Source organism: Drechmeria coniospora, chromosome 02, assembly GCF_001625195.1.
Source record: "Drechmeria coniospora strain ARSEF 6962 chromosome 02, whole genome shotgun sequence".
NCBI lineage: Eukaryota > Fungi > Ascomycota > Sordariomycetes > Hypocreales > Ophiocordycipitaceae > Drechmeria > Drechmeria coniospora.
Genome location: NC_054390.1, coordinates 1491858 through 1516627, shown reverse-complemented (window position 1 = coordinate 1516627; position 24770 = coordinate 1491858). Strand labels below are relative to the sequence as shown.

At 50.9% G+C, this 24770-nt stretch overlaps 7 protein-coding genes and 2 non-coding genes across 9 annotated transcripts; 4 read left to right on the top strand and 5 right to left on the bottom strand.

The window, feature by feature from the left end:
* Window positions 1-552: 552 nt before the first annotated feature.
* On the top strand, window positions 553-626 carry DCS_t73. Its single transcript has one exon. It is a non-coding gene; the product is annotated as a tRNA-Asn (tRNA).
* Window positions 627-952: 326 nt separating this feature from the next.
* Window positions 953-2363, bottom strand: DCS_03689 (cell wall glucanase; the record flags this gene model as incomplete). The annotated part of the gene is made up of 2 exons (XM_040801006.1): window positions 953-2126; window positions 2197-2363. 2 exons carry the CDS (start codon window positions 2361-2363, stop codon window positions 953-955), a joined length of 1341 nt encoding a protein of 446 aa, XP_040656039.1.
* A 1159-nt stretch (window positions 2364-3522) lies between these two features.
* DCS_03688 (serine palmitoyltransferase 1) lies at window positions 3523-8034 on the bottom strand (the record flags this gene model as incomplete). Its single annotated transcript, XM_040801005.1, has 8 exons — window positions 3523-3735; window positions 3825-4830; window positions 4913-5013; window positions 5080-5455; window positions 5581-5598; window positions 6551-7033; window positions 7103-7566; window positions 7633-8034. 8 exons carry the CDS (start codon window positions 8032-8034, stop codon window positions 3523-3525), a joined length of 3063 nt encoding a protein of 1020 aa, XP_040656038.1.
* On the bottom strand, window positions 5835-5908 carry DCS_t43. The gene has a single exon. It is a non-coding gene; the product is annotated as a tRNA-Asn (tRNA).
* Window positions 8035-10834: 2800 nt separating the features above from the next.
* On the top strand, window positions 10835-12420 carry DCS_03687 (DUF803 domain membrane protein; the record flags this gene model as incomplete). Its single annotated transcript, XM_040801004.1, has 5 exons — window positions 10835-10848; window positions 10906-10949; window positions 11263-11514; window positions 11567-11858; window positions 11937-12420. The coding sequence occupies 5 exons, from the start codon at window positions 10835-10837 to the stop codon at window positions 12418-12420; spliced, it is 1086 nt and encodes a 361-aa protein (XP_040656037.1).
* An 893-nt stretch (window positions 12421-13313) lies between these two features.
* On the bottom strand, window positions 13314-14102 carry DCS_03686 (40S ribosomal protein S3; the record flags this gene model as incomplete). The annotated part of the gene is made up of 1 exon (XM_040801003.1): window positions 13314-14102. The coding sequence occupies one exon, from the start codon at window positions 14100-14102 to the stop codon at window positions 13314-13316; it is 789 nt and encodes a 262-aa protein (XP_040656036.1).
* Window positions 14103-15657: 1555 nt separating this feature from the next.
* DCS_03685 (protein phosphatase) lies at window positions 15658-18126 on the top strand (the record flags this gene model as incomplete). The annotated part of the gene is made up of 1 exon (XM_040801002.1): window positions 15658-18126. One exon carries the CDS (start codon window positions 15658-15660, stop codon window positions 18124-18126), a length of 2469 nt encoding a protein of 822 aa, XP_040656035.1.
* A 788-nt stretch (window positions 18127-18914) lies between these two features.
* Window positions 18915-20899, bottom strand: DCS_03684 (phenylalanyl-tRNA synthetase, beta subunit; the record flags this gene model as incomplete). The annotated part of the gene is made up of 3 exons (XM_040801001.1): window positions 18915-18960; window positions 19036-20769; window positions 20847-20899. The coding sequence occupies 3 exons, from the start codon at window positions 20897-20899 to the stop codon at window positions 18915-18917; spliced, it is 1833 nt and encodes a 610-aa protein (XP_040656034.1).
* Window positions 20900-22529: 1630 nt separating this feature from the next.
* On the top strand, window positions 22530-23360 carry DCS_03683 (putative metallo-beta-lactamase domain protein; the record flags this gene model as incomplete). The annotated part of the gene is made up of 1 exon (XM_040801000.1): window positions 22530-23360. The coding sequence occupies one exon, from the start codon at window positions 22530-22532 to the stop codon at window positions 23358-23360; it is 831 nt and encodes a 276-aa protein (XP_040656033.1).
* Between the last annotated feature and the right edge of the window lie 1410 nt (window positions 23361-24770).

The window sequence follows — 24770 nt, the reverse complement described above, 5'->3', positions numbered from 1 at the left end:
GTACGAGAATAATTCCCAAACCGGGCAAGTCAAGGAATAGGTGAGCAGCGAACATTTGTGATTGAGTTGTTATTGTGGTCATTAGTACCGCCATTCGATCAATGTTGGCGATTGACTCACAGAACGGAAATTGATAGTGAATTCCAGCGGATGGTGTGTGCCGATAAAAAAACTATGGATCGCTTAGAAGTATCGTCTTGTATCGTCTTGTTCGTGTTTCTGGGAGCGAAAAACGGCTCGGAAGTCCACAGTAGCTGTGTTGCTAGGAACAATATTCGAGTCCTAGCACCGGAGTGTTGGCTGTCCAAACTTATCAAAAGGAAACCCGTATGGATAAGCTTGCGTCACATGTATCATGCACGCCTTTCGTTTGATGGGTGTGCAGGGAGAAGGAGCCTTGAACTGTGTGGCAGGCAGAGTGGTGGAGCTGTGGAAGAACTACATTATCAACACCATTGACGAAATCATTCAATACTTGTGCAAAGAGTCTGTCGCTATTCACAAGTTCATTACACCTTTGTAAGTACTAACAAGGCAGCTGAGGATAACCATTCTCCTGTAGCTCAGTTGGCTAGAGCGTCCGACTGTTAATCGGGAGGTCGAAAGTTCAAGCCTTTCCGGGAGAGTACTTTTTGATGGCTGACCTTGTCGTTCCATTCTTTTTCCAAAATCGATTAAAATCCTTATTTTAGTTTGTAGCAATAAATTAATTATTATTGGAGCACTGGCTTTTGGGTCGTGGATAATAAATAGCCTGAGAACAAAAACCGTCGATGCAGCACGTGTTGGTAAAATTGAGTTGCGATGGGATGGTACTATGTTGCCATGTTCATAAAAACTCGTCATCTCATGAATTAATGTACTGGAATTGTGCACCATTATCCATTACTTCTTGCATTGTCGCGAGTACGTCAAGGCAGCCATCGGAATCGTGGAATCGGGTGTGAATGGCTCAGAGGTCAGAGAATGCCACAGCACCATCGATGCCCCAAAACTGCTCAGCGTTGAAGGTGGCCGACTCCCGCCGCTTCCACATGTCGTTGAAAGCAGAGAATAGAATGACGCGACCCGGGGTAGCGGCAAATTCCCTCCTTATGGAATCGAGCGCGGCCTTCTGATTATCCATGCCTGGGATCGCTACGCCGTTGATGTCACCTCTGGTGGGCCAGCCGGTCTCGGTGACAATAATCTCCTTGGGCGTCGAAAGGACCGACCTGACGCTACTGACTGTCTCGCGAAGCCATTTGCCGGCCCTGGGAGCACTGGCGGTGCTGTCAAAGAAGGCATGTGCGTTGATGGCGCAGTAATCGGACTCCTCGCACAGCACAGGGTGAGCTCGGGTGGCCGCAGCCGTATCCACCGTTACGACTGGTCCCCGGTATCCGGCGGAGCGGAGGATGGAGCGTGCTGTCTTGATGGCACTCACCATCTGCTTTGCCGAGGCCTGTCCGTTGTTGACTAGTTCGTTGCCGACACTGATTGTGTGCACAATGCTCCAGTCGCCCTTCACCCCTGAAACAATCTTGCCAGCCTCCTCCCTGACGGCGGCCGGCGCCCAGATGCCTAGAAACAGCTTCATACCGTGCGCCTTGGCCAAGGGATACGCTTTTCCCACCTGTTCGCAGTCGGTTCCGTAGATGCGCACGACGGAGTACTTTCCTGCGAGGTGGCGAAAATCTTCCTGGATGTCCTTCGCTGTCTTGCATCTATGATCCGCACGATAGGGAGCGTACGAAACTCCAAACAACTTTACCGGGGCCTCCGACTGGGAAATATTAAGCAGCCCCTGTCCACCTGTGGACTTGCCAGGGCTGGGGCGGTCGGGGCGCGTTGGGTCGGATGGCTTGACGATGCCGCTGCCACTGACACGTGTTGAGAGGGCGATAGTAGCTCTCACCTTGCCACCAGCGGGCGAGGAATACGAAGCACGCGCGGCGGGAATGGCTGGTAGGCATGTCCGTGTCCGCGTCCGTGTCAATGCGGATGGTGCCTTTCGCTCTCGTCGCTTATTAGACCCGCCGTTGATAGCCAGGTTGGGTTCCAGTAGCAGAACGTCATCGGTTGTCGTGGAATCGGGTACGCCGCCATTATCGACCCAGGTCAAGGCGTGAGGGACTCGTGTTGGCCTTGGCACTGACGAGCCATAGATTATAATATTGACGTTATTGGTTATACTCTGGCGATGGCGTTGTTTACCTGTCAAGATTCACCAGATACTTGATCAGTATAGTGGATGGATGGGCAACCCGACAGCCTCTCGTCCCCGTCAGCTTAAGGTGGAACTGCCTACCGGCGGGGTGCCCGGCAGCCAGCCAACTCAGGGCCATCACAATGGCTGGAAGCAAGAGGCGCCCACCTGCCATTGACGGGAGGATGCAAAACCGATCTGCAGAGGTCTTTACTTCACATTGGTCCAGGCAGACTGTCTATCTGCCTGTCTGCTGTATGATGTATCTGAGGGCGGGTGCGGAGATACGCAATGATGAATAAAAGGTCACTGGCAGGATCGGATAGATAGCACTGCACAAGCGCTGTCATGTCATGTAGGTAGGTCTGATGATGGCCGATACACACTGACTGACTCTATTGCTGCAGGTGGCTGAGTCGATCGATGACTGGGCGAGAGCGCTCGAATGCCGAGGGCCGATGGAACAATGAGGATTATGGTGCCAGTTTTAACCAACTCAGCTGCAAAATTAGAGGGCCTGACACTCCGCACGAAGGGAGTATATTCTACTGTGGCCAAGGGATCCCGAGTCGGCTGGACGTCGGTCAGCTTTCACGTGTTGGTGTACGGAGCATGCGGCCAGCCATGATACAGATTATATGTAGCCAAAGTCCCCAGTGACTCTCGCTACAACTGGTTGGTTCTCGGGTTAGCAACTTGTCGTCTGGGTGTGTGACAAGTGCCTACATTCTTGAACGGGGCAGAGGTCATCAACCCAGCCCAGAACTGGAATGTATGTAACCGGCCTGGTCGTCCAATATGTGTCCTGCGGAATGGAGCAAATTGACTGATCTTGGCCAACGTGTACAACAATTAGAACTTGCCATGCCAGGATCCAATCCAGCCAGTCAGTCAGCAGTCTCACCGCCGTTTTCTCAACATGCGTCATGGACACCATGGAGAGGAGGGTATCCGGAGATCCGTAATATATGTGGGCACTAACTTTTCCTCGCCTTGTCCTCACTCACTCGAACTCGTGGCGTGGATTGTCCCGACTTGCCCTCACTGTACAGCGAGTGCTACCAGCCTGTCAAGTAGCAGGTAAAGATCCAAATGCGCAAAAGGGCGCAAAAGCTGCTCAAGGACAGCTCAGCCTGGCCGACACAGGGCGGGGGCGCTTGTGTCGTGTTCCGCTGTCCCATCCAAGGCCCGCCCGAGTCCCCGACGTTCCTCCCTCCATCAAGACCCCTCCGCTGAGAGCCGAGCCCCCAGTACCGATAATCCAAATAGTTTGCCATATCGTGATACTGTGTCGTCGCAAAAACCCTTTGTCCTTGTTGTGCTACAGTGTCACTTCACGCAGGCTTGATGCTAGCCTTGCGGGTCATGACCTTCGTGATGGCGTGGCGAATCGACACCCCCGCCTTTTCGATATCCTTCCTAGAAAGGGCCGACGCGATACAGACCTTGAGGGCTGGCTGTGCGTGCCAGCCACCATCCTTGGCTGCGATGGCGTGGGCATATGGCCTGGTCTTGAGTCGGGTGATCATGACTCCATTTGCCAGAGACTGGTAATCACGGTCAGCACAAAGAACAAAATGCCTGTAGGCATTGATGGGAAAGGTTCAGGGAGGCAGAAGGGTTTGTATTGACTCACCTCGTCGACACACTCCATGAGCAAACGTTCCTGGTCGTCCACACTCAGCATCCTCGATTTGATAACGTCTGGTTTCAGGACCAGCAGCATCACGGGATTCTCAGAATCACTGGTGCACATGACCCAGTCGCTTCGGGGATCTAGCTGAGCCTTCATCGCCTTGATGTTGTCTCGGCACTGAGTCAAGATGTCCGGGTTCGACTGCAGTAAATGAACGGTTTCGCTCGCCGTCATGGCCAGCATTGCTGGAAGAGCAGCTGAGTAGGTGTAAGCTGATGAGGTGATGCGCTGGTGCTCAACTACATCCTTGTTGCCGGCACAGAAGCCACCGCCAGCGCATAATGGGCCGGCCAAGGAACCAACGATCATGTCAACCTGCTGAGGGTCCACGTTCTGCGCTTCGGTAAGACCGCGGCCTGTCCGGCCGAGAACGCCAAACGACGACGTCTCGTCGAGGATGATGCGAAACTTGTACCGCTCCTTCAGCTCAACGAGCGTGGGAAGATGAGTCGAGTCGCCCGACGTCTCAAACAAGCCTTCGGTGACGATGAACCTTCGGGTCAGTCTTCCAGCCTTGGCTTGCTCCTTAACAACCGACTGCATAACCCTCTCCAAATCGGCCATACTGCCGTGATCGTACCACTTGATATTACTTCTCGAAGCCTGCAGCCCTTTCCGGATCGAATAATTGACAGCCTTGTCCGCAATGATGACATCGCCACGTTTGCAAAAGGCGGGGATCACGCTGGAAACGGTTGAGAACGACTGGGCGTAGATGATACAGCCCTCCGTGCCCAGATAGCTGGCAATGTCTGCCTCGGCCTTGACGTGCACATCCTGCGTACCATAGAACTGCGGCGGACCACAGGGACCAACACCGTAGGTGCGCAGGGTTTGTATAGCCTTTTCCCTAATCTGTTCGTTGGAGTTGAAATTGTAGAAGTTGTATGACGCGAGGTTCGTGACGGTACGGCCGTTGGAGAGTTTTACTTTCGGTCCCGTCGGACTGCCATCTCGTGTTAGCAGGAGAGAAAGGGTGAACTTGGTCAACGATGGCAGGCGCGACAAGGGCATTCTGTCTGTCTTACCCAGAAATGATAGGAAGCCTTTCGGCTTCTGCTTCCTCGAGGGCGGTCTGTTCCGCAACAAGTGGTTCAGGAACCCAGTCGTCAATCAACTCATCAATCTCCTATTGGCAGCATGAGGATCAACCTTGGTCAAGTTTCCACGTCTCTGGGACACGGGATTCACGTACGTCTTCCCTCAACGATACGAAGTTCTGCTTATGAGTTGAGTAAGAGGGCGAGAGAAGGTAGCGGATGAAGAAGAGGACAAGAACGAGTTCAATTGCCGACCGGACAGGATCATTCTGGTAACTGGACTGGATGTATCGCACGAGCACAGCCGACCCAGGGACCTTTTGGAAATTGATCCATGTTTGCTGAAGAATTTCACCCAGCCGGGCTTGAAACGCGTCGAGTTCCATATGTGCATGTACGAGTTGAAAATCTTCGACAGGGGGGACCGTTGGCAATGCCGCAAGAATTGAAAGGGGAGCGCCTACAGGACCGGCTTCCGTCCGCCTGTCCAGATATGGTGCGAAATGAGCGTCTCCAAGGAGCGAGCGGCCCCTTTACTGTCAAGTACGTAAGTACAGTGCACTCCATACAGTACTTGCACATTGTCAAATAATATCTACAGTATCTGGTACTTGACTATGTGGAGCAATAAGTACAATGTACTTTATTATACTTACTGTACTCCGTAATCCGTACTGTACTTATGTAAGTAGGTATAAGTACTCGCCATTACTGAAGCAGGAGTACGGAGTACCACTTTTATTTTTACCATGAACACTACGGAGTAGTTTACTACATTTGTGTATGTACATACCGGTACTTTGAATTGCTGAGTAATTTTTATTTACAGTATCTTGAAGGTATCAATAACAAACAAACTGTACTTATGCAAAACCCCCCAAAAAAACTAGAAATCACAGACAAAAATAAACTCTCCCGGAAAGGCTTGAACTTTCGACCTCCCGATTAACAGTCGGACGCTCTAGCCAACTGAGCTACAGGAGATTGCTGCACATTTCGATGAAAATTACATTTAAGTAGGACACTTATGACACTCAAGAACTGTAAAGTACTTCATGTTGATAGTCCAAGTACTTACAGTACGGAGTAATACCGCAAGTACAATTACAAATACTTATTTACCTCTCATGTCGTCATCTCTCCTGCCATCATTCCTGTCCTTCGCATCATCATACCCCTCTCCCACTTATGAAACAGGATCGCGGAGGTGCTCAACATGAGATCGTCAGAGGCGTGTACATGGAAGCTTGCGTGAAGCATATAGCACCCCGAATGGCTACCAATACTACAACTATCAATTACAACATTTGTGCAACCAATCCTTGTCGCAATCACTTTCCACCGTGAGGGTCAAGGGATACTCAATTTACGTCCCTGCCCGCGTGATATCAAAGTGCTGGTACCTTAAAGGATGATTTCTCCCACTGCCAGTCACCAACCAAAATGATGCAACGCGAAATAATCGGTTTCATCTATCGCCGAAAATCAAGACTGGCCCGAGATGATTGCAAGCTCGGATGCACAGAACTGCTAGAACTCCTCCTTCGTCTGGCTCTTTGCTCTCCAGGGTCTGTAGGATGAAGCCCTGTGGACCTGGCAAATACGTTTAGGATGTCAGTCAAAGACACCACGCCGCTCAGCTTGCCGGAGATGCGCGCTCCCGCCATTGCGGAGGCAGGGACCGATGCAGCTGGCATTGGTGGTTGTGATGGCAGGTTCGCACCCGCAACGCTGCTGACATGGCTTTGTGGGCCTAGCAGAGGTGTCGCTGGAGCGGATGATGACGGGGAAACCGATTCCACAACCCACATGCGGTGAGACCTGGTTGCAACTAGCTTTCCAACAGTATGTGCGAGGGTCGAGTATGGGTTGACGTAGAAAACGGGGAATGTATCCCGCCCTCTTTCCACACCTTTCTCGTTCAAAATGACGGAGATGAAGTGCATGCAGGTACCTGTGAGCAAGGGAGCGCTCGATGTGGTTGTGAGATGTCGTGCATCCTTAGAAGAGATGTTGCCGACCACATTTTGGCCATTATCGACGACGGCGATGCTTGTGAGGCCCTCATCATTCATGAGCGCCAAGGCATCTGAAACGGGCGCATCGGAGCTATTGGAGACGTCTTATCAGCAACTTTCCACAAGTCATATTGCCGTAGTAGAGTTAGGAACATCATACTTGACGGAGAATATCTGTTGCGTTCCAATACCGAGATCACGCAACAAGGTTGGGTAGAGGTGATCAATAGTTGGAAAGTTGACACCTTCATTCCAGAAAAAATCAACCATCCGCAACTGACTTAAGATGCCAATCACTTCTCCTGCGGGACCTGTGACCATGATTCGATGTATGCCGCTGCCTAGAATCTCGATGGCATGCACCAGATTGTTTGTTGACGCTACATCGACGAGCGGCTCTTGTCTGCAGATGGGTTGTATCTCCTTGAGTGTTATATGCTTTCCATGTTGGACCTTGGCCATGATGTCATTGAACATGTCGACTTGGTCAAGCCCGGGTCGAGATATGCCAACAACGAGAAGAAGGTACGCGATCAAATCACTGTAGTCAAATGTAGATATGGCTGTGTTGGCAGTGGAAGCTTCCCGGATAAGGACAACGCTCGTGTTGCTCTTAAGCAGCATCTATAGATAATAATGTCCTGACGTCAGCGCGGTTCAGTGCACACATTGTCCGGTTGGGCCATTTACCATTGTGGCTTCCTCGACGCTGCTGTTCATTTCGATCCACTTGACGTCTTCGGGGGAGACTAATTCTCCAACGGTAATATCACGCCATTCTCGACCAACAAATCTAGGGTCAGTATGCTTAATACTGGGGGAAGGGTGGTTTAGTAGTTCCTGGACTGCAGACTGGGTGAAGGAGGAATGCCGATGGCGGGGGGACGGGGGGACATTGCGCAGGTTCTCGGCAAAACTTTGTCGATGGGCCATTTTATTGATGCTGGTCGCCGAAGGTGTTCGCTGTGGCGAAGGAGACTGGTGGAGGCGAGCCGAAGAGGAGGGTGTGGCGGAAATAGCGAGGCCGGACACACTCATCCCTTGATCATGATCATGGCTATTCTTTCGGCTACTGCTATCATGTGTTTCCATTGGTGATGAGTCTAGCGCGATCAATTATCTCTCGAGGAGAGTTTCTTGAAGTCGTTGCTGATCTGGCGCTTGTGTCCAAGTCCGGTATGTGCAAGATTTCAAGATCAGGAGTGCTTCCTGACAATGAATGGTTGGCGATGGGTAATCAACAGAGCCACGAGTGAAGGCGACTGTGACTCTCACCAGGATTGTTGAGCGGTCTTTCACTTGAAAGTTGGTCCAGAGTCAGGGCTATAGATACTAAGCCACGGTGAGGGGTCGAGGAGTGAGCGGGTTGGAAGTTAAGAAGTGACGTCGGCTGTTGATGCGGCAAGTGGCGAGGAATCGGCTAAGTGCTTCTGGTTGGAGCCTCGGTATTGATTTAGCGCATAGCCTAGTGGGGAGGAGCATCCTTTCGGAACCCATCCTGCTGCTCTCCTTGAGATTTGCTATTTTTAAGCAATTCATTTAATAATTGATTCGAGCTAAAATATTCGCAATAAATGTAACCTAAGAATTAGTTGGGGATTGTTTTTATTATTTCTGAAGAGTTATAATAGGTATTTTTGATTTTGTAGGACTTGCGGCATTCTTGATAAAATCTGCCAAGCTAGGCCTCACGAACCAGGCAACCTGGCGCGACGGATCCTTCATACCATCATTAGAATCACTATACTGTAAGTGTACTCCGTATCACCACATTTCATTTACCCCGATACATCTACGCCTACTTGTACTTCATGCAAGTACATCAGATCATCACGTTCCACAAGCCCTTGCGGCCTCTTCACAACGACCACACCACTACTGAATGCTACATTGACGGACGCTACGAACGGAATCGAGGTATTACGACGATGATCAATATTACCGTTTGAAAGTATGAATGCCACATTAAGGAAGCATGTATGTAGCAATACAAGTACTTGCGCAAAATAAGTCATTCCTTGCATCTGTTTCTTCGGCATCTGCCACAGTGATGCCGGATCAAGTACTCCATTCTGAAACTGCAAAAATGGACGCCGTCGCCAAGTGAGTCAATCACGCCCTCTATCAGTTCATTCTTGATTCGCAGGTGCAGGTAAACATTCTGCCATAGCCTGCTCAGAATTGAGTGCTTCCAGTGAAATTCACCATCACATCGGCTGCAGACAATCACAAATAGAGTCGAATCATGAACCGCTGAAAAAAAAACTTTACTTCTCTTCTTTAGTTCTGAAACAGGACTACTACTGCAGTAATTGTTATGTTAAATAAGTGAATGATTTAAGATGTTACTTGAATTATTATTTAATAAATCCTTCTAATAGTGTACACCACTACTGTCCTGGTTTCAGGGTATGTCTGAACATTAGGTAAAGGCAAGATGGGAGAGGTCTCATTTTGAGAGCTCCCCTCCCCTCGTCACCGTTGAGGAGGTACTCCTCTAGTCTGTCCTCCGTCTGCGAAGTCCTTCAGTCGTTTAATAAATCTTCACCAGTTTCTTACTGCAGTATTTACAGTCAAACTTTAATAGATACAGTAATATACTGCTACTGATTAATATTAATATTAATATAATAACACATCATTCAAGCTCAATAATGGAATAGTATATTATATATAAAAATAATTTTTACTATTTTCATACCAAATCGTATTAAATATTCATAATTAAAAGAACAACGTTATAATACAAGCTACTAGACATAAGTTGATCAGGCTGAATTCTATATATTAAGCATGCAATGTTATTATTTATTGCAAGGATTGCAAAGCAAAATTGTCCCCTTATATTTAAGAACCCCATTAACTCATAATGTGAAGGGAGATCTATCAAGTCAGGAAGTCGCAGTATCTGGCAGCTCAACCTCATAGTGATTTCTTTCAAGTATCTGAAATCTCCTGAATAATCCCACCTTCTTTAGCATTCTATAAAAGTACATAATGAACCTCGCTGTACAAATATGAGGAGGCAGCGCGTAGTTGTATACACGAATGTTTTTCGTAAGCGACTTTGATGGTATTAGACTCGTTCGTACGGCAAGTACGAACGAGAGAGCAGCCATGCAAATCACGGTAGTTCCTGCCCGTATCGTGACTGCCAGCTGGCTATACTCGTTCTAGCTGCCGGGGTTCTTTTCTCTACGTTGTTGTAGTTAGTTGTTGTTCTTACAATAAGGCCCAAATGGGAACGCTGGCCTTGGGCGTTGGAGTATCTCCGTTCACTGGTCGGTATCCACGGGGTACGAGGCCGGTACTTCCGGAAACTTTGCACTCGTGTACAGTTTGTTAGCGCCGCCCCGCCCTGTACCAATGGGCGGAAGACATCCCGCTCATCACCCAATGTGCCATTCGGTTCATTGTCCTCTTTTTGCCGGTTACTGACGACCGTCACGCCTTCCACTGAACTTGCCACGATCTCCACGCCCATCCCTTCGACGTCTCCGTGAAACCTAGGCGGTGCCTTGGCTTTAAACCCTGCGCTTAAGACAGCCTCGGCGGCCACTTTCCCTCCTCGGCCCCAACGACTAAGACAGGGTGACGACGGGTTTGCGTGTCGATCCCTGGCGAGACTCGCCCTCCCTGTCGCAGTACCGAAAAGCCTCCTTCATGTTCGCCTCGTAACGACGACCTCCTGTGATCTCGTTCGGGTGCTTGGTGCGCTTGCTGCCGACGCAACGCTCGCTCAATCGTTTTCGTGTCGCCTTGTTATCGCTCGCTTCCGCCTGCCTCTTTCCCAATTGGAAAGGACACATACTCGAGTGTGCACCATAGACCATCAACACCTTGGGCCCCCCTCCGCTGCCGTCGCTGGCCTCCGCTCGCCAAACCCTCCACAATGATCGAAGACAAGTACGTTGCGTTGCCAGATGCCGTCAGATGGCCATGCTGACAGCGTTGCTCTTGCAGGTACATTGGCCTTGCGCTAGCCATGTCCTCGGCCCTTGCCATCGGTATGCCGCACCCCAGGACAGAGATTCAAATTGCTTTCCAGCCCATCTTCTGACGCATAGCTCTCCAGGCACTAGTTTTGTCATCACGAAAAAGGTTCGCTGCCTGCTGGTCAAGTCGAAACCCACAATTACCCTGTCGCAGCGCTGACAATATCGATAGGGTTTGATACAAGCAGAGGAAAGGCATGGCTTTGAAGGAGACGGCTTCGTATACTTGAGAAGCCCACTGTGGTGGGCTGGAATCGCCACTCGTTTGTCTCCCGATGGCCTATTGATTGGACTTACTTGGACTGACCTGGCCTCGCAATTCTAGTTGGTATCGGGGAAGTTTGCAACTTTGCAGCGTACGCCTTTGCTCCAGCCATTCTTGTGACCCCCCTCGGGGCTCTCAGTGTCCTGATCGGTGCTGTCCTCGGCTCTTATTTTCTCAAGGAAGAGCTGGGGATCTTGGGCAAACTGGGTAGTGCCATATGTCTCATCGGCGCTGTCGTCATAGTCCTGCATGCCCCGCCAGATGAGGAGATTCAGACTATTGATCAGATCTTGGACTATGCTATTCAGCCAGGTACGCCGCCTTCTTGTACAGCATCCATCCCCGGCTGACTCGTGCGCCTTAGGGTTTCTCCTGTACGCCATTGCCGTCGTCTCCTTCGCCGTCTTCATGATTTACCGGATTGCCCCTGTCCACGGAAAGAAAAATGCCCTCATTTATCTTTCCATCTGCTCAACTGTTGGCTCAATCTCTGTCATGTCCGTCAAGGCCTTCGGCATAGCCCTGAAACTCTCATTCAATGGGAACAATCAGTTCACCCATCCATCGACATATGTCTTCTTAATCTTGACTGCTGTCTGCATTCTAACGCAAATGAATTACTTCAACAAGGCATTGGCATCATTTCCAACAAATATGTGAGTTTTGTTGCTGTTTTTGCCGGCATGACCATTGGTTCATTTTGCTTGGATTGACCGCTGACACAACGACTGCAGTGTCAACCCTCTGTACTATGTGACGTTCACTACTGCCACGCTCTGCGCATCCTTCATCCTCTTTAGCGGATTTAACACTACCGATCCTGTCAACACGCTCTCCCTACTTTGCGGCTTTCTCGTCACGTTTACTGGGGTGTATCTGCTCAATTTGTCCCGTGGCGACCCAAATGGTCAAAAGTTGGTCGCAGGACGAGGTGGTATTGATGCAACGCCAACCGACATAGTTTCTAGCCTGCAGACTCGTCGCAGCATGCAATCACGGAGAAGTGTCGATCATGGCCGGCACAGCATCGGCAGCTTGCACAGCGACAGAGAGGGACTGATTAGGGCCTACGATGAGGAAGAGGCTGCAGGTTTCGGGCTTACTGACCTTGCCGAGGAGAGCGAAGGCGACCGCCCACCGAATGGGCGTATCGCTGGAAAGAAGGAGCAAAGCAACGACGACATCGAGTTGGAGACAAGGAAAGCTGGACAGAGGTAGACGTGGGTCGAGTTTTGTTTCCCTTGCCACGCTTTGAGCCCAAGTCTCGCCCACTGATATCCTTTCAACCGCTGCTGCGATTTTCTGTATTTTCTCTCTTGTCTGGATGAGGCATGGCTCCCTCGTGTACATTTTTGGAGGCTATATCGACGCCTTTGTTCGCCGGTCGACACTACGAAGCTACCGAGAGCATGGCTTCCTCACCCTGTGCCCTCAATACCGCCAGGGCCATCTCAGAGAGAAGGGGAGGGTCCTCCGATCGGTACATGTTATCGTCGTTGGTTGGCTAACGATGAGCATCAAAATTGCGACCAGGTGGTCGATTACTTGGAAGACTGGCTGGCGTTGAATGCTGATTTCCGCGTGCCGATCTATTATTATCAATCTCCGACGGTTTTGACGGTTATGTTTTATGAGCGAGGCAGAAGAGCAAGGCAGGTGCATGGTGTCGCCTGCTTGTATGATTACGAGGTTCTATGGTTAAGTAGAGTGCAAAGAGGCAGCGCCTAGATGTGAATAAGATACCATTTCCTCCCAACTGAATTCTGCGCAAGGAACCCTGGGTCACCGATGCGGAGTTGATGCCGCCATCTCTGGGCAACCCCGGGGGTTTGATTGTAATTATGGCAAAGTGTTCGCGATAAGGCATGTCCGGGGCACAGATGACGTTTTGGTGCTCGAAGGGTGATTTCTAGGGTTTCATTCATCCCATTTTCATGTCATGGGGTCTATTACAGACAAGATGAAGCCTTTCGATGTTCTCAAAAAGATGCAACCATGTTCAACTGACGCCTGAGTAGACTTTCCCGTATCCCTCCCCGTCGTGAATGGCCAGCAGGATTTCGCTTTTCCGTCTCGCGAGAACCAACAACCCCTCTCCAGTAGCAGTTTGCCTATTGCTCCGTAGGAGCAGCAGTCTCCTCATCCTCACCCTCCTTCTCGGCAACCCGCGCGTCTTGAGAGGCCATGGCCTGGGCGGCTTTAGCGCCGTAGTCTTGGCTGACAGGTTGGACAACAGTCTGCTCCTCCTTGGGCTCGATGATTGTGACGGCATCAGGCAGAGATTTCTGTGGGCCGGCCTTGCCCTCAGGGTCGGAGCCGCGCATGATCTTGACCTTGATGCCCAAGACACCCTGACGGAGGAGGACGTGGCGTGTGGCTGAGTCGATGAAGTCCTTGGCAGGCTGTCCGGAGTGAATCATGAAGCCGTCGGTGAACTTCATGCTCTTGGCACGGGCAGCGCGAAGCTTTCCAGAGACCACAACCTCACATCCCTTAGCGCCACTCTCCATGATGAAGCGGAGGACACCATAGCAGGCACGACGGACGGCCAGGCCATTGAGCAGCTTATAGCGAAGGGACTCGCACTGGGCGACGGCGGAGAGGCCACGGTTCTGGACCTTTGCGGCGTAGAGGGAGACCGAGTTCTCGGGGAATTTGAATCGCTTCTGGATGAGCGAGGTGAGCTCGCGGATGCGGCGGCCTTGTTCGCCGAGGACTTCCTGGGTGTGCGTGGCGCGGATGATAATGTCGGTTACGGTAGGGGTGACGCGGACCTCGACACCAGAGTAGCCCTCCTCGGCGAGCTCACGCTGGAAGAACTCGTTAAGTTCGGCGTAGAACACACCGTCGGCGACGAACTTTCTCCGCTTGGAGCTGTGTAGCGAGTACCATGTCAGCATAATTCCATGCCAGTCGCATATTATCGCCAGCGTTCTTGTCCCATCACGACAAAATAGTCATGTTGTACACAACCACCATTCGGCTCGACTCTGGTCATTGCGAAATGGTCTCGTCGATTGAGAGGCTTGATGTGTTTCGGCCAGTCACATCGGCGGCCTTGCGACGAGATGGAGCAGAACGCCCATGACGGGTGCAGTTTGGACGGGGATGATGGTGAAACACTCACATTTGAGAGCCAGGATGCGCCATTTTGGAAGAATGGAACAGTGTCGAACGTACGCTTGTTCGTTTGACTGATGACTGAGCAGTATGGTCGGAGTCGGCGCTGGAAGGTCAGTGTCGGAAGTTTCGCGAGTGATGGGCAGGCGTTGTGAACCTCGTTCGGAATCGACCGACCCAATTTTTTTTTCGACATGTGGGTTGAGCCCTAATCAAGTTGTACCGTCACCATCGCAATTTAGCCACTAAGCAGGACGCCGTACGGAGTACTCCGTACGAAGTATTAAAATGCTAATTCCGTACCAGCTAAAAGTCTATGTGTACGGATAATCTTTTCTGCGGTAGCCGGATGTACATGCCACAAGTAGCTCTGTACTCCGTCCCGCACTCGTATTAAGCACTTGTGCTCCGTACACCAAGTAAGTACATACGTACACCCCCACTGTAAGTAAGTACATGCACTGTACGGAGTACGGAGTACTTAAGTAAGTGCTCCGTACTACTCCGTACTCCGTACTCTGTTCATTATATTACATGCTCCTTGTTGCCCCGCCATGAGCGAGTAGAGGGGTCGATGCCATGTTCCTGGTCACTGTACTGTACTTAAGTACTGTAAGTAATTGTAGGTACGGAGTGCTCTGATGGTGTACTGTAATACTTGCATTCAGTCTGAGTAAGTACAGTGTACTCCGTACTCCGTACTTAAGAACAGTACTGTACTGTACTTGCACGTACTTACAGTACTGTACTTGGTACTATTACTACTGTACAAGTACTTGTACAGTGTGCAGAACTCCAAGCTCGTAGGTAAGTAGTAGTAATAATAATAATTATCTTGTCTGTTCGGAATGGATTTCTGGTATTGATATGCAACCCACACTAGCCTAATTTGTAGCTGAGCCGTCACCTGCTAGCTAAGACTAAGCTGGCGTACCAGACGGCTGTGCAGTAAACGGAGGAGTACATGTACACGTACTTCCTCGAACTTCCAACACCTCAGCATGCCGACGATTGCTGCACTTCATCCAGACCGGCAGCGCCATCCATCAAAGCACAGGAAAAAATTATAGAGCTTTGCTTGTGATTTGAAGTGCTAACCCCTCCCTTCATGTTGACTTTCAAGTCGGCTTCTTGACCTCGCAGATTGTCATCCTTCCTCTCGTTGTCATGCTCCATGTCGCTTGGCAATTCCCGCCTTCTCTCCAGCATCATAAGTATAGAGGTTTTACTTCCGCGACAAAGTCATGGCGAACATGATCTAAGCCTGGTCTTTCAGATACTCCATTCGCAGCAATCTTCCTCTACCGATAGTGTAGCCTACAAACCTGTCACTGTATGACTTGGCTGCGTGATCCTGGCTTCAATCCTCGAGCATCATTGCAACCCGTTCAACATCTGGTCGAAAACAAAGGTAACCAGACAGCCCAGCTACGATGGAGGCCAGGAAGGTATGTGCCGGAACGCCATGGAGCCTTGCGCAAGCATGTCGCTGGACGACAAAAGCATGAGCCTGACTGTGTCCAGGTTTTCCTGAGCGTCCAAGGCATTTACGGTGGCCAAGCTACTAAAGGCATCCTGCGGTTGACCGACTTCCACCTGGTATTTTGCGCCCCCGTGGATCAGGCAGTCGATGCGTCTTCAAACCTGACGCCCAAGATGCGGGAGACCTGGCTCACATATCCGATGTTATGCTATTGCGCACTTCGACCCACTCCACCAACGTCAGGGCAAGCGCCATCTATACGCATCCGTTGCCGAGACTTCACTTTTGTGACCCTCAACTTCACCGATAACGAGGTGGCGCAAAGCGCATTCGATTTTATCAAGGTGCGGGCGTCCAGACTTGGGTCAGTTGAGCGGCTCTTCGCCTTCAACCACAAGCCGTTGGAGAGCGAGAGGGCGGTGAATGGCTGGGAAATCTATGACCCAAAGGCCGAATTTCGGAGGCAAGGTATCAGCGAGAAGTTGCCAGACAAGGGCTGGAGAATCACTCACGTCAACCAAGACTATACGTTTTGCGACACATATCCCGCCGTCCTGGTTGTGCCCTCGATAATCTCGGATAATGTCCTGAAATACGCTAGAGAGTTTCGGTCTCGTAACCGAATTCCGGTCTTATCCTACATTCACCCGGTCAACAACTGCACCATAACAAGAAGCTCCCAACCGCTGGCGGGGGTCTTGAGAAAGAGCAATGTCCAAGATGAAAAGCTTGTTGCTGCCTCCTTCTCAGCTTGGGTCCCGGGGTCCTCCGAGGATTCTACTCCTCCATCAAGTCAGCCTGATAAATCAACCGACAGTTCCATATCCAAGCCTGAGGGCGCTGGAACAGTTTTGCAAGAAGCCGAGCCGGAATCGAAGCCCGTTACAGCCCACAAGGATGGATCTTGGGAGCAGAATGTATATGGGCGGCAACAGGCCAACATGATTGTCGATGCCCGTCCTACCATCAACGCCATTGTAAACCAGGTACAGGGTATGGGATCAGAAAGCATGGACAAATATCCTTTCGCAGCGAAATCCTTTCTCAGCATCGAAAACATCCATGTCATGCGCAACTCTCTAAACAAGGTCATTGAGGCATTGAAAGACGCCGACATAACCCCCCTCCCGCCTAATCGAGAATTGCTGCAACAGAGCCACTGGTTGAAGCACATCCATAGCGTTCTTAAGGGCTCGGCAAAGATCGCTCGGAGAATTGGTATCAGGCACTCTCACGTCCTCATCCATTGTTCGGACGGATGGGATCGGACCAGCCAGTTGAGCGCCTTGGCTCAGATGATGCTCGACCCCTACTATCGAACCCTGGAAGGCTTCATTGTTCTTGTGGAAAAGGACTGGTTGTCCTTTGGTCACATGTTCCGACTACGGTCCGGGCATCTAAATCACGAAGACTGGTTTGCGGTGCATAAGGATGCTTTTGCTGGCTCCAAGATCCAACCTGGCGAAAATGATGGGCGAAACGATGCATTTCAGAATGTGCTCAGCGGCGCCAAGCGTTTCTTCAACCAGAACAAGGACGACACGGATCTGGCAGCCGTTAGCGAGACTGCGTCTGGAAGAGTGGTTGATGAGGAGGCAACAACGCCAAGAATGGTCAGCCCGGTATTCCATCAATTCTTGGACTGTGTGTCCCAGCTAGTACGGCAGAATCCCAACCGGTTCGAGTTCAGTGAGAGGTTTCTTCGCCGTTTATTGTACCATCTATACTCTTGCCAGTACGGTACATTCCTGTACAACTCAGAAAAACAAAGGAAAGATGCTAGGGTGGCTGAGCGGACGTCATCCGTCTGGGACTACTTTCTCTGCAGGAAGGCAGACTTTGTGAATCCCAATTACGAACCACTCATCAACGATCGTGAGCGGGGTCGTGAGCGTATACTACTACCCAATCTCGATGACATCAGATGGTGGTATCAGTTCTTTGGGCGGACCGACGAGGAGATGAACGGAGTGCCAAGTGCAACGACGACGACCATGGCTGAAAATGATCGATTGGCCGCAGTTTCCGGTCTTACTCACGCCAGTCCATCTCACCTTTCTCGATCAGGTGCCACTAGTCCCAAGCCTCCAGACCTGACTTCTGGTGTGCCGGTCGTCGCCGCTGTCAAGACAGAACTCGAAATGCTCGCATCGATACAGCACAGTGTATCTGAAAGAGATCCTACGGGCATTTCTACCAAACAAGATGAGCCCGCTGGCTTTGCATCTGACAAGGTTGATTTGCCGAATATGGATCGGAGTGGCGAGCCCTCGCCAACTACTTCGCCCCCTAGCGATCACAAGCTACTGGAGTTGATGTAAGCACCCATGATCGTGTGTTGCGACTTGCTGAGGCCCACGCTGCCCACGCGAGCTGCAGCTCCATATAGATTCTGGGTATGCATCAACAAGCTTCGTTGAGCTAGGGTTTTGAGAGATAGTCGTTTTTCGAAGTGGATAACCGCCGTGTGCGTGCGTAGGCGCGCCAGAAGGTGTCAGTTATGAAGAATGGTGAACAAGAGAGCCAGTGCATCGCGGAGAAGAGTTGACGAGGGCACGGCTGCTTCGCAGCTTCGTGGGCTGATATCTGGCAATGCAGTTTTCCTCAGCAATGCAACTGAAGATGATCAGAGGAGGCATGCCACGCAAGGATCTATCTATAACCCCTCGTCGACAAGTTCCACCTGCAATCTGCGGGATCTCCTGACACAAGGAATAGACCCTTTTCGACCTCGCCATATCTTCGGGAGGCACTGAAGGAGTAGTGCCTGTCTTCAGTTGGCCCATGGAAGCACAGGCGTTATCATTCTTGCCGGCAATTTGATACTAGTATCCTGTCGTTCGGCGATCTGAACATGTATAGATTAATAGAATCTGTGTGTGGTTTCGACATGACAACCCTGGAAAGGAGGATAGATTACCACCCATCATGAGCTGGAGGTGGCTACAAGCGGATGCTTATTGAACAACTATCCCCCTCAAGGTGATTGAATACCTGTGGCCTTGTCGTGATGTCTCTGCCAATTCTAGTCTACATGACATACCAGCCAACCACTTGGCTTACCAATGAGCCTAGCCCGCCACCTATCTATCAATGTATCCCAGCTCTCTCATAAAAAGACATCCAGGTTGATCTCCAGAGTACTGACGGGATATCTGCAGGTAGAATTAGCACATCGCAATCAAGATCATGCAGCCATGCCCAATTTGAAAAGCGGCGGGAAAACAAACCGGAGGTCAAACTTCTCCAGCACGGCGGGGTGTAAAATTCCAAACTCGCCGATACGACGCTCCTTGCCTCCCAAGCGAAGGAAGACGGCGGCAGCGTGACCGGCAAAAAAGGTAGCTTCATCCAGCTCCTCGATCCAGTAGCCATCCGGCTTGGCGGAGTTCTTCTTTGCCTCGATGTCGATATCCTTGTTCATGGTCAACCCTTCCTCGTGCGTCACGAATGCAGTCCGAAGCATGAGCAGGATACGGTCAAGAAGACCGTGGACGACCTCGAATCCACTCGACTTGCCACCCCAGGCGGCAGCAAAGTGACGCTCGTTGCGGGCCTTGCGCTCTTCAGATTCGTCCTTAAAAGCCACATCGGCAACTTCAAAGATCTTGATGGGCATGCTGTGACCCTTATTCTCTCGGATGGTCTTGAGAAGTCCAGGCAAAAGCGAAGTCCGCACAACTTGGTACTCGAGTGTTTTCGGATTGGCGAGACGGATAGCAGTCTTACCATCGTCCTCGCGGTTTAGCCACGCAAAGTTCTCATCATGGCTGCACAGGATGAGAGGCATGACTTCACTCCAGCCCGCCATGGCGGCCTCGACACGAACAATGTCGCTGAGCTTGTTGATCATAAGTGGCGCACCAACAGTAGCACCCCGCGTGGGAGCGGTCCGAGGCAGCTTGTTGAACCCGTAGCAGACGGCAAGATCTTCCATAATGTCACACTGGTGAAGGATATCGGCACGGGTGAGCGGGATGGTGACTTCCAAGAGGTTCGAGTCCCGATCGGATGGTTGGGAGACGTAGGCCATCTTTGTCAGAAGCTTGCAGAGCGACTCTGGTGTTTCCTTTAGACCCGTACAGCTGTTGAGATAGTTTACCTCGACGTGCACGACTCTGGGTTTGAGAGCAGGAGTAACTCGGGTCAGGTTATTGTGCTCGGACACGATCTTAACAGGCTCGACGGTGAACGGTTCTGCGCAGTAGGCAGAGAACATAGTGACCAAAATATCGGTAACAATCTGAAGCTTTGTCAGATCGGTAGCGGTGATCTCGATGAAGACATTGGTAGTGTTGAGCGTAATTTTGGAGTGCTCGCCATTGATGATGGGCGGTAGCGAACACACCACTCGGTTGGCATCATATATGACGGGATATACGGGTGCGTCTCGAATGATATGAAGGAAACGGCCCAGATGCTTGTCCTTGTCATAAAAGGTCATGAGTTCCTCTCCATCCATCTCCTTTGTCTGGTTCAGAGGCTTGAATTTGATGTCTTTCGGGCGTAGGGCCTCGTATGTAAACGGCCCCTTGATGGTGTCAAGGTCATGAGTGCCCATCGATACTAACGTTCGGTTTCGGGCAAGGTTTTGGTGCAGCTTGTCCTGCAAAGCGATGAAGGAATCGTATCGATCCGGCGTGAACTTGATGTTGCGCAACACGGCGCCAGCGACAAAGGGTCTGACTTCGGTCGTCGCTGGCAGAACGGTGATGGTTTGTTGCTGCTCGTCCTGGGGCTCGACCACCCTGAAATTTGGCGGCACTACACGACCGCGGAAAATGTTGAGGTTGAGGGCAATGCCCTCGAAGCAGAGCATGTCATAGCGGTTCGCAGGGATCTCAATCTTGAGCTGTGGAGGCTCCTGAACGCCGTCAACTACCGGCCTCTCTTCCTCCTCGGTGTCCTCATCGAGTTCGATCCCGTAGTCGAAGCAGAGATCTTCAAATTCGGCCTTGGTGAACCTGAGGCCGTTAGCAGAAGCAACAGATGGGTCTTGTCTATTCCATCGCGAAGGTTTGTCTCGGGGTGGGGCACGCACTTTTGGCCAAGGGCATCGAAGAGCTTGTACTTGTCGACGGAAATGGTCGGCATGGTGAGTGATGAGCTCGATGCCTCCCGAGTATGTACGAGCCGGCGCCGGACTTGGGGGTGTCAATTGCTGTCGGCGGGAGGCTTTGACGTGTGGTGGTAATCACGGCCGAGGAGGGGGGTCCTAGGGTGGGCAATTTTTGATGGAGCCACAGATTAAAGGCAAGGGACCTTCGATCTTCCAGTAGCCTTGGTCTGGTGGTCAACGGCAGTAACAGACACTTGTACCTTGCTAACATAAGCATCAAAACTCGTTCAGGAATTACGGGGTACAAAATGTTCGTACTCCGTACTTTCTTGTACCTGCAGGCTGCAGTACAGTACATGTACTGTAATAGAGTACAACTAATATTACAGTAGGTGGGTGATCTTGTACGGAGTAATTACCGAGTATTACATGAACATGTGCTCCGAAGGTACGCCAGAGTTCCAAAGGCGGGTCGAAATTTGGTACGCTCGTTCCCACAGCCGGCGGTTCGATCTGATTCCACGCACAAGTACTATAGGTGCACACGTACGGAGTAATACTGTACATGCACTCACTAGTGAGGCGCTGACAGTAAGATAAAAGGTATAATTCATGAGCTTACTTGTAACGAAGCACTCGTAGCTTCACATGGTTAACGGTAGCCAAGCATATAAAGTGCGTCGCTGGGTCAGATGCTCGAGGCTTGTTAACATGTTACAATCTTGGTGATGGGTGCCCACTGTATGTCAGTGAGGAGCAAGTATAGCCATAGCATAAAAATGTCTTGCAGGCATGGTCAGCTGATTAAGTAGGCAGAAGGTTCGTCATTCCATCCCGTATTACTTGCAATTTATGTTGCTCACCTCAGTGGTGCGTTTGCGCACAATACGTCGGGGTTATCTCGAAACTACAGGCAGCAGCGCGGAGCAATGACATGAACTCCGTATGCAATGCATGCTTGTACAAGCAGACAGGCCTTCCTTTTCGTCGGGAGCGTCAACATGCCAGCTGATTATCCAGGCAGCAACATACAAATCCTCTCCATGGTGCTAGGATAAAGAAAAAGTTGAAAGCATAGATAGCTATGACATAAAGTTCTCTGTACTACTAGAGATAGATATTTACAATAGTTGCCGAATTAATAACGTGCTTGATAATTTTTCCTAGGTACATACTAAATATGTTGCATACCTGTACACTCTAACTGCAACGTGAAATATATAACATTCTCAAATGATGGGCTTTGCGCGTTGTAGGTTTTATGACTACGGAGTACTTACGGAGTAGAACTACAGTACGGAGTACAGTACAAGTACTTAATGTGCCGTGGCAGCTTAGTAATTATCGCCCCTCGGAAGCATTCATTGACTGTACCACTACGCTTTTAAGTATGACATGCACCGTACGCGTGCTTGTACTGGTACGGACTAGTAGTGGTAGCAAGTCGGGCACTACTAATTACAGTACTCCCCCGTGCACATGAGGCAAATACAGTACATGTCGACAAACAGATCAAGAGGGGGTTCTGCTTACTAGGTCCATCAACATGATTTGGCGACTTTGTTGAAAATGTCATGCCTCCTGTGGCGCTCTGGAAGACGACAAATTTCCATATTAACACATCTATTTCACCACCGCGGGCTGAGGGCAGCTAGCACCAGGATCATGGCGACCGTTCTCCCGCCTGTGGAGCGACTCAGCCCGGCCTGCATCCGTATTCTTGGGGGCAACCCAGGCAAGTTCACGCTGCAAGGAACCAACACGTACCTCGTCGGTACCGGCAGCCGACGCATCCTCATCGACACGGGAGAAGGGCGTCCGGCCTGGCTGGAGTCGCTTCAGGCGACGCTCGAGGAGGAGCAAGCGACGATCGAGACGGCGCTCATCTCCCACTGGCACGGTGATCACAGCGGAGGGATTGATCAGCTACGCAGCATCATGCCCGGCGCGGCCGTGTACAAGATGGATCCGAAGCCTGGACAGCTGGCGATCGAGGATGGCCAGACTTTCCGTACCGAAGGGGCCACCCTCAGGGCCTTGCACACACCCGGCCACACGGCGGACCATATGGTCTTCGTCATGGAAGAGGAGGACGCCATGTTCACGGCCGACAACGTCCTAGGCCAAGGCACCGCCGTCTTCGAGGACATGGTCGCCTACCTCGCCAGCCTCGGCAAGATGCGAAGCCAGTTCTCAGGCCGGGCCTATCCCGGACACGGACCCGTCGTCGACGACGGACCCTGCCGCATCTCCGAGTATATAGCACACAGGAGGGAGAGGGAGAGGCAAGTGCTTGAGGCCGTGGCCGCGGGAGAAAGGGCGGTGACGGCCATGGACGTGGTCCAGGTGCTGTACCGGGACGTGCCCAAAGAGCTGCACCCAGCCGCCTGCGGAGGCGTGCTGCAGATACTGAACAAACTGGAACGGGAAGGGCGGGTGCGTCAGGAGGGCGCAGAGGAGTGGCGCCTCGCCTCGGCCAAATCGGGGGTCCTCTAATATTAGCTGGCGGACAACTAGACCAAGACGCAACAGCAGTTAACAACGTCCGTGACATTGTGCCCACGAATGCCCCTTTCTCCTTGCATCTCGAAACCCAGCAGCAGATCAATTTTCGGTTGTTGCGCAGCATATTATGGTGCACGATATGGCAATACTACCAGACTCACTCATCTGTCAGCACATGCATCCCCTACATTAATTGCATGTACTTTGGTACTTGCGCACGAATACTTGGGAATACCCTGGACGAGAAGCCGCAGGCTGGCTCCTGGGTGTATGGTATGTGCTGGCCGAGTACCAGTAGGCAGGCTTCCGCACGGCGTAATCGAATCATCAATCTGTGGCAGATGACGGCCATGGCGATGACGGAGCATGACAGCGACACAGCGGGCGGAACGTTTCCTACCTGAAACCTGCGCTGATAGTGCATGTGAATACCTAATAACGTAGTACAGTAATACCGGTACTCCGTACAATGCACATGAGTGGCCTGCGCCAGCCGGTGGTCCGGCATCGTTATGGCACATTCTAGAAGCCGACATTCACAGCTACCCGTATACCTAGTGCTTATGTAAGTACTTGCAAGTAATAAATACTTCGTACGGAGTACTTGAAACCATCACTGATTTTGGTGCACACGTAATGTACCTAGTAGTAAGTACATACTTACTGTACGGAGTACTCCGTACATGTACAAGTACAAGTACAAGTACAAGACTCCGTCCTTAAGTAGTTGTAAGTACTCCGTAAGTACTGTAGTGTCTGGTGGGTTCAACAACCGGAACCGTCGGAGGCGGGCCCCGCAGCGGAAGCATCCCTTGCCATACTGTACTGCAAGTATCAAGAAGTAATATTTACGGACTAAAGTACAGTCCACCTAAGTAGTCCGTACGGAGTACTGTAGTACTTACATATTACCATTCGCGGCCTGAATGTTGCCGAATGAACGAGCGATCCACTATTTCTGCAGCACACTAAACTACTTGTATTCTACGATAAGTATAATCCGTACGCCAACGCAGTACGAGTGCATCTGCATGCATGCTTCCTTAGTATTGATTAGTACATACTTACAATGCAGTAGGACTACTAGGTGCATACTTGCAGTCCTCGTTCCAAGAAGAACGCGCTAGGTCCTACGTCTGCATCCCGCAGCCTAGTTGGGGTTTCGAGTGCCGTCTCCTGGTGGATACAGTTCGAGAACAGAGCAATACAAGTAATATAATTACATGTAGGTGTACGGAGTATACATGTGCCTGTACTTCGGTATACTTACTTACTCCGTACATGTGCTGTACATGCAAGCATTCACATGTCCATGTCCTTGGGCGTGGTTGTGCTTATGCGGAAGCAAGTATCCGCGGAGTACTCCGTACTCGTGTAAGTACTGTACATAAGTTCTACTGT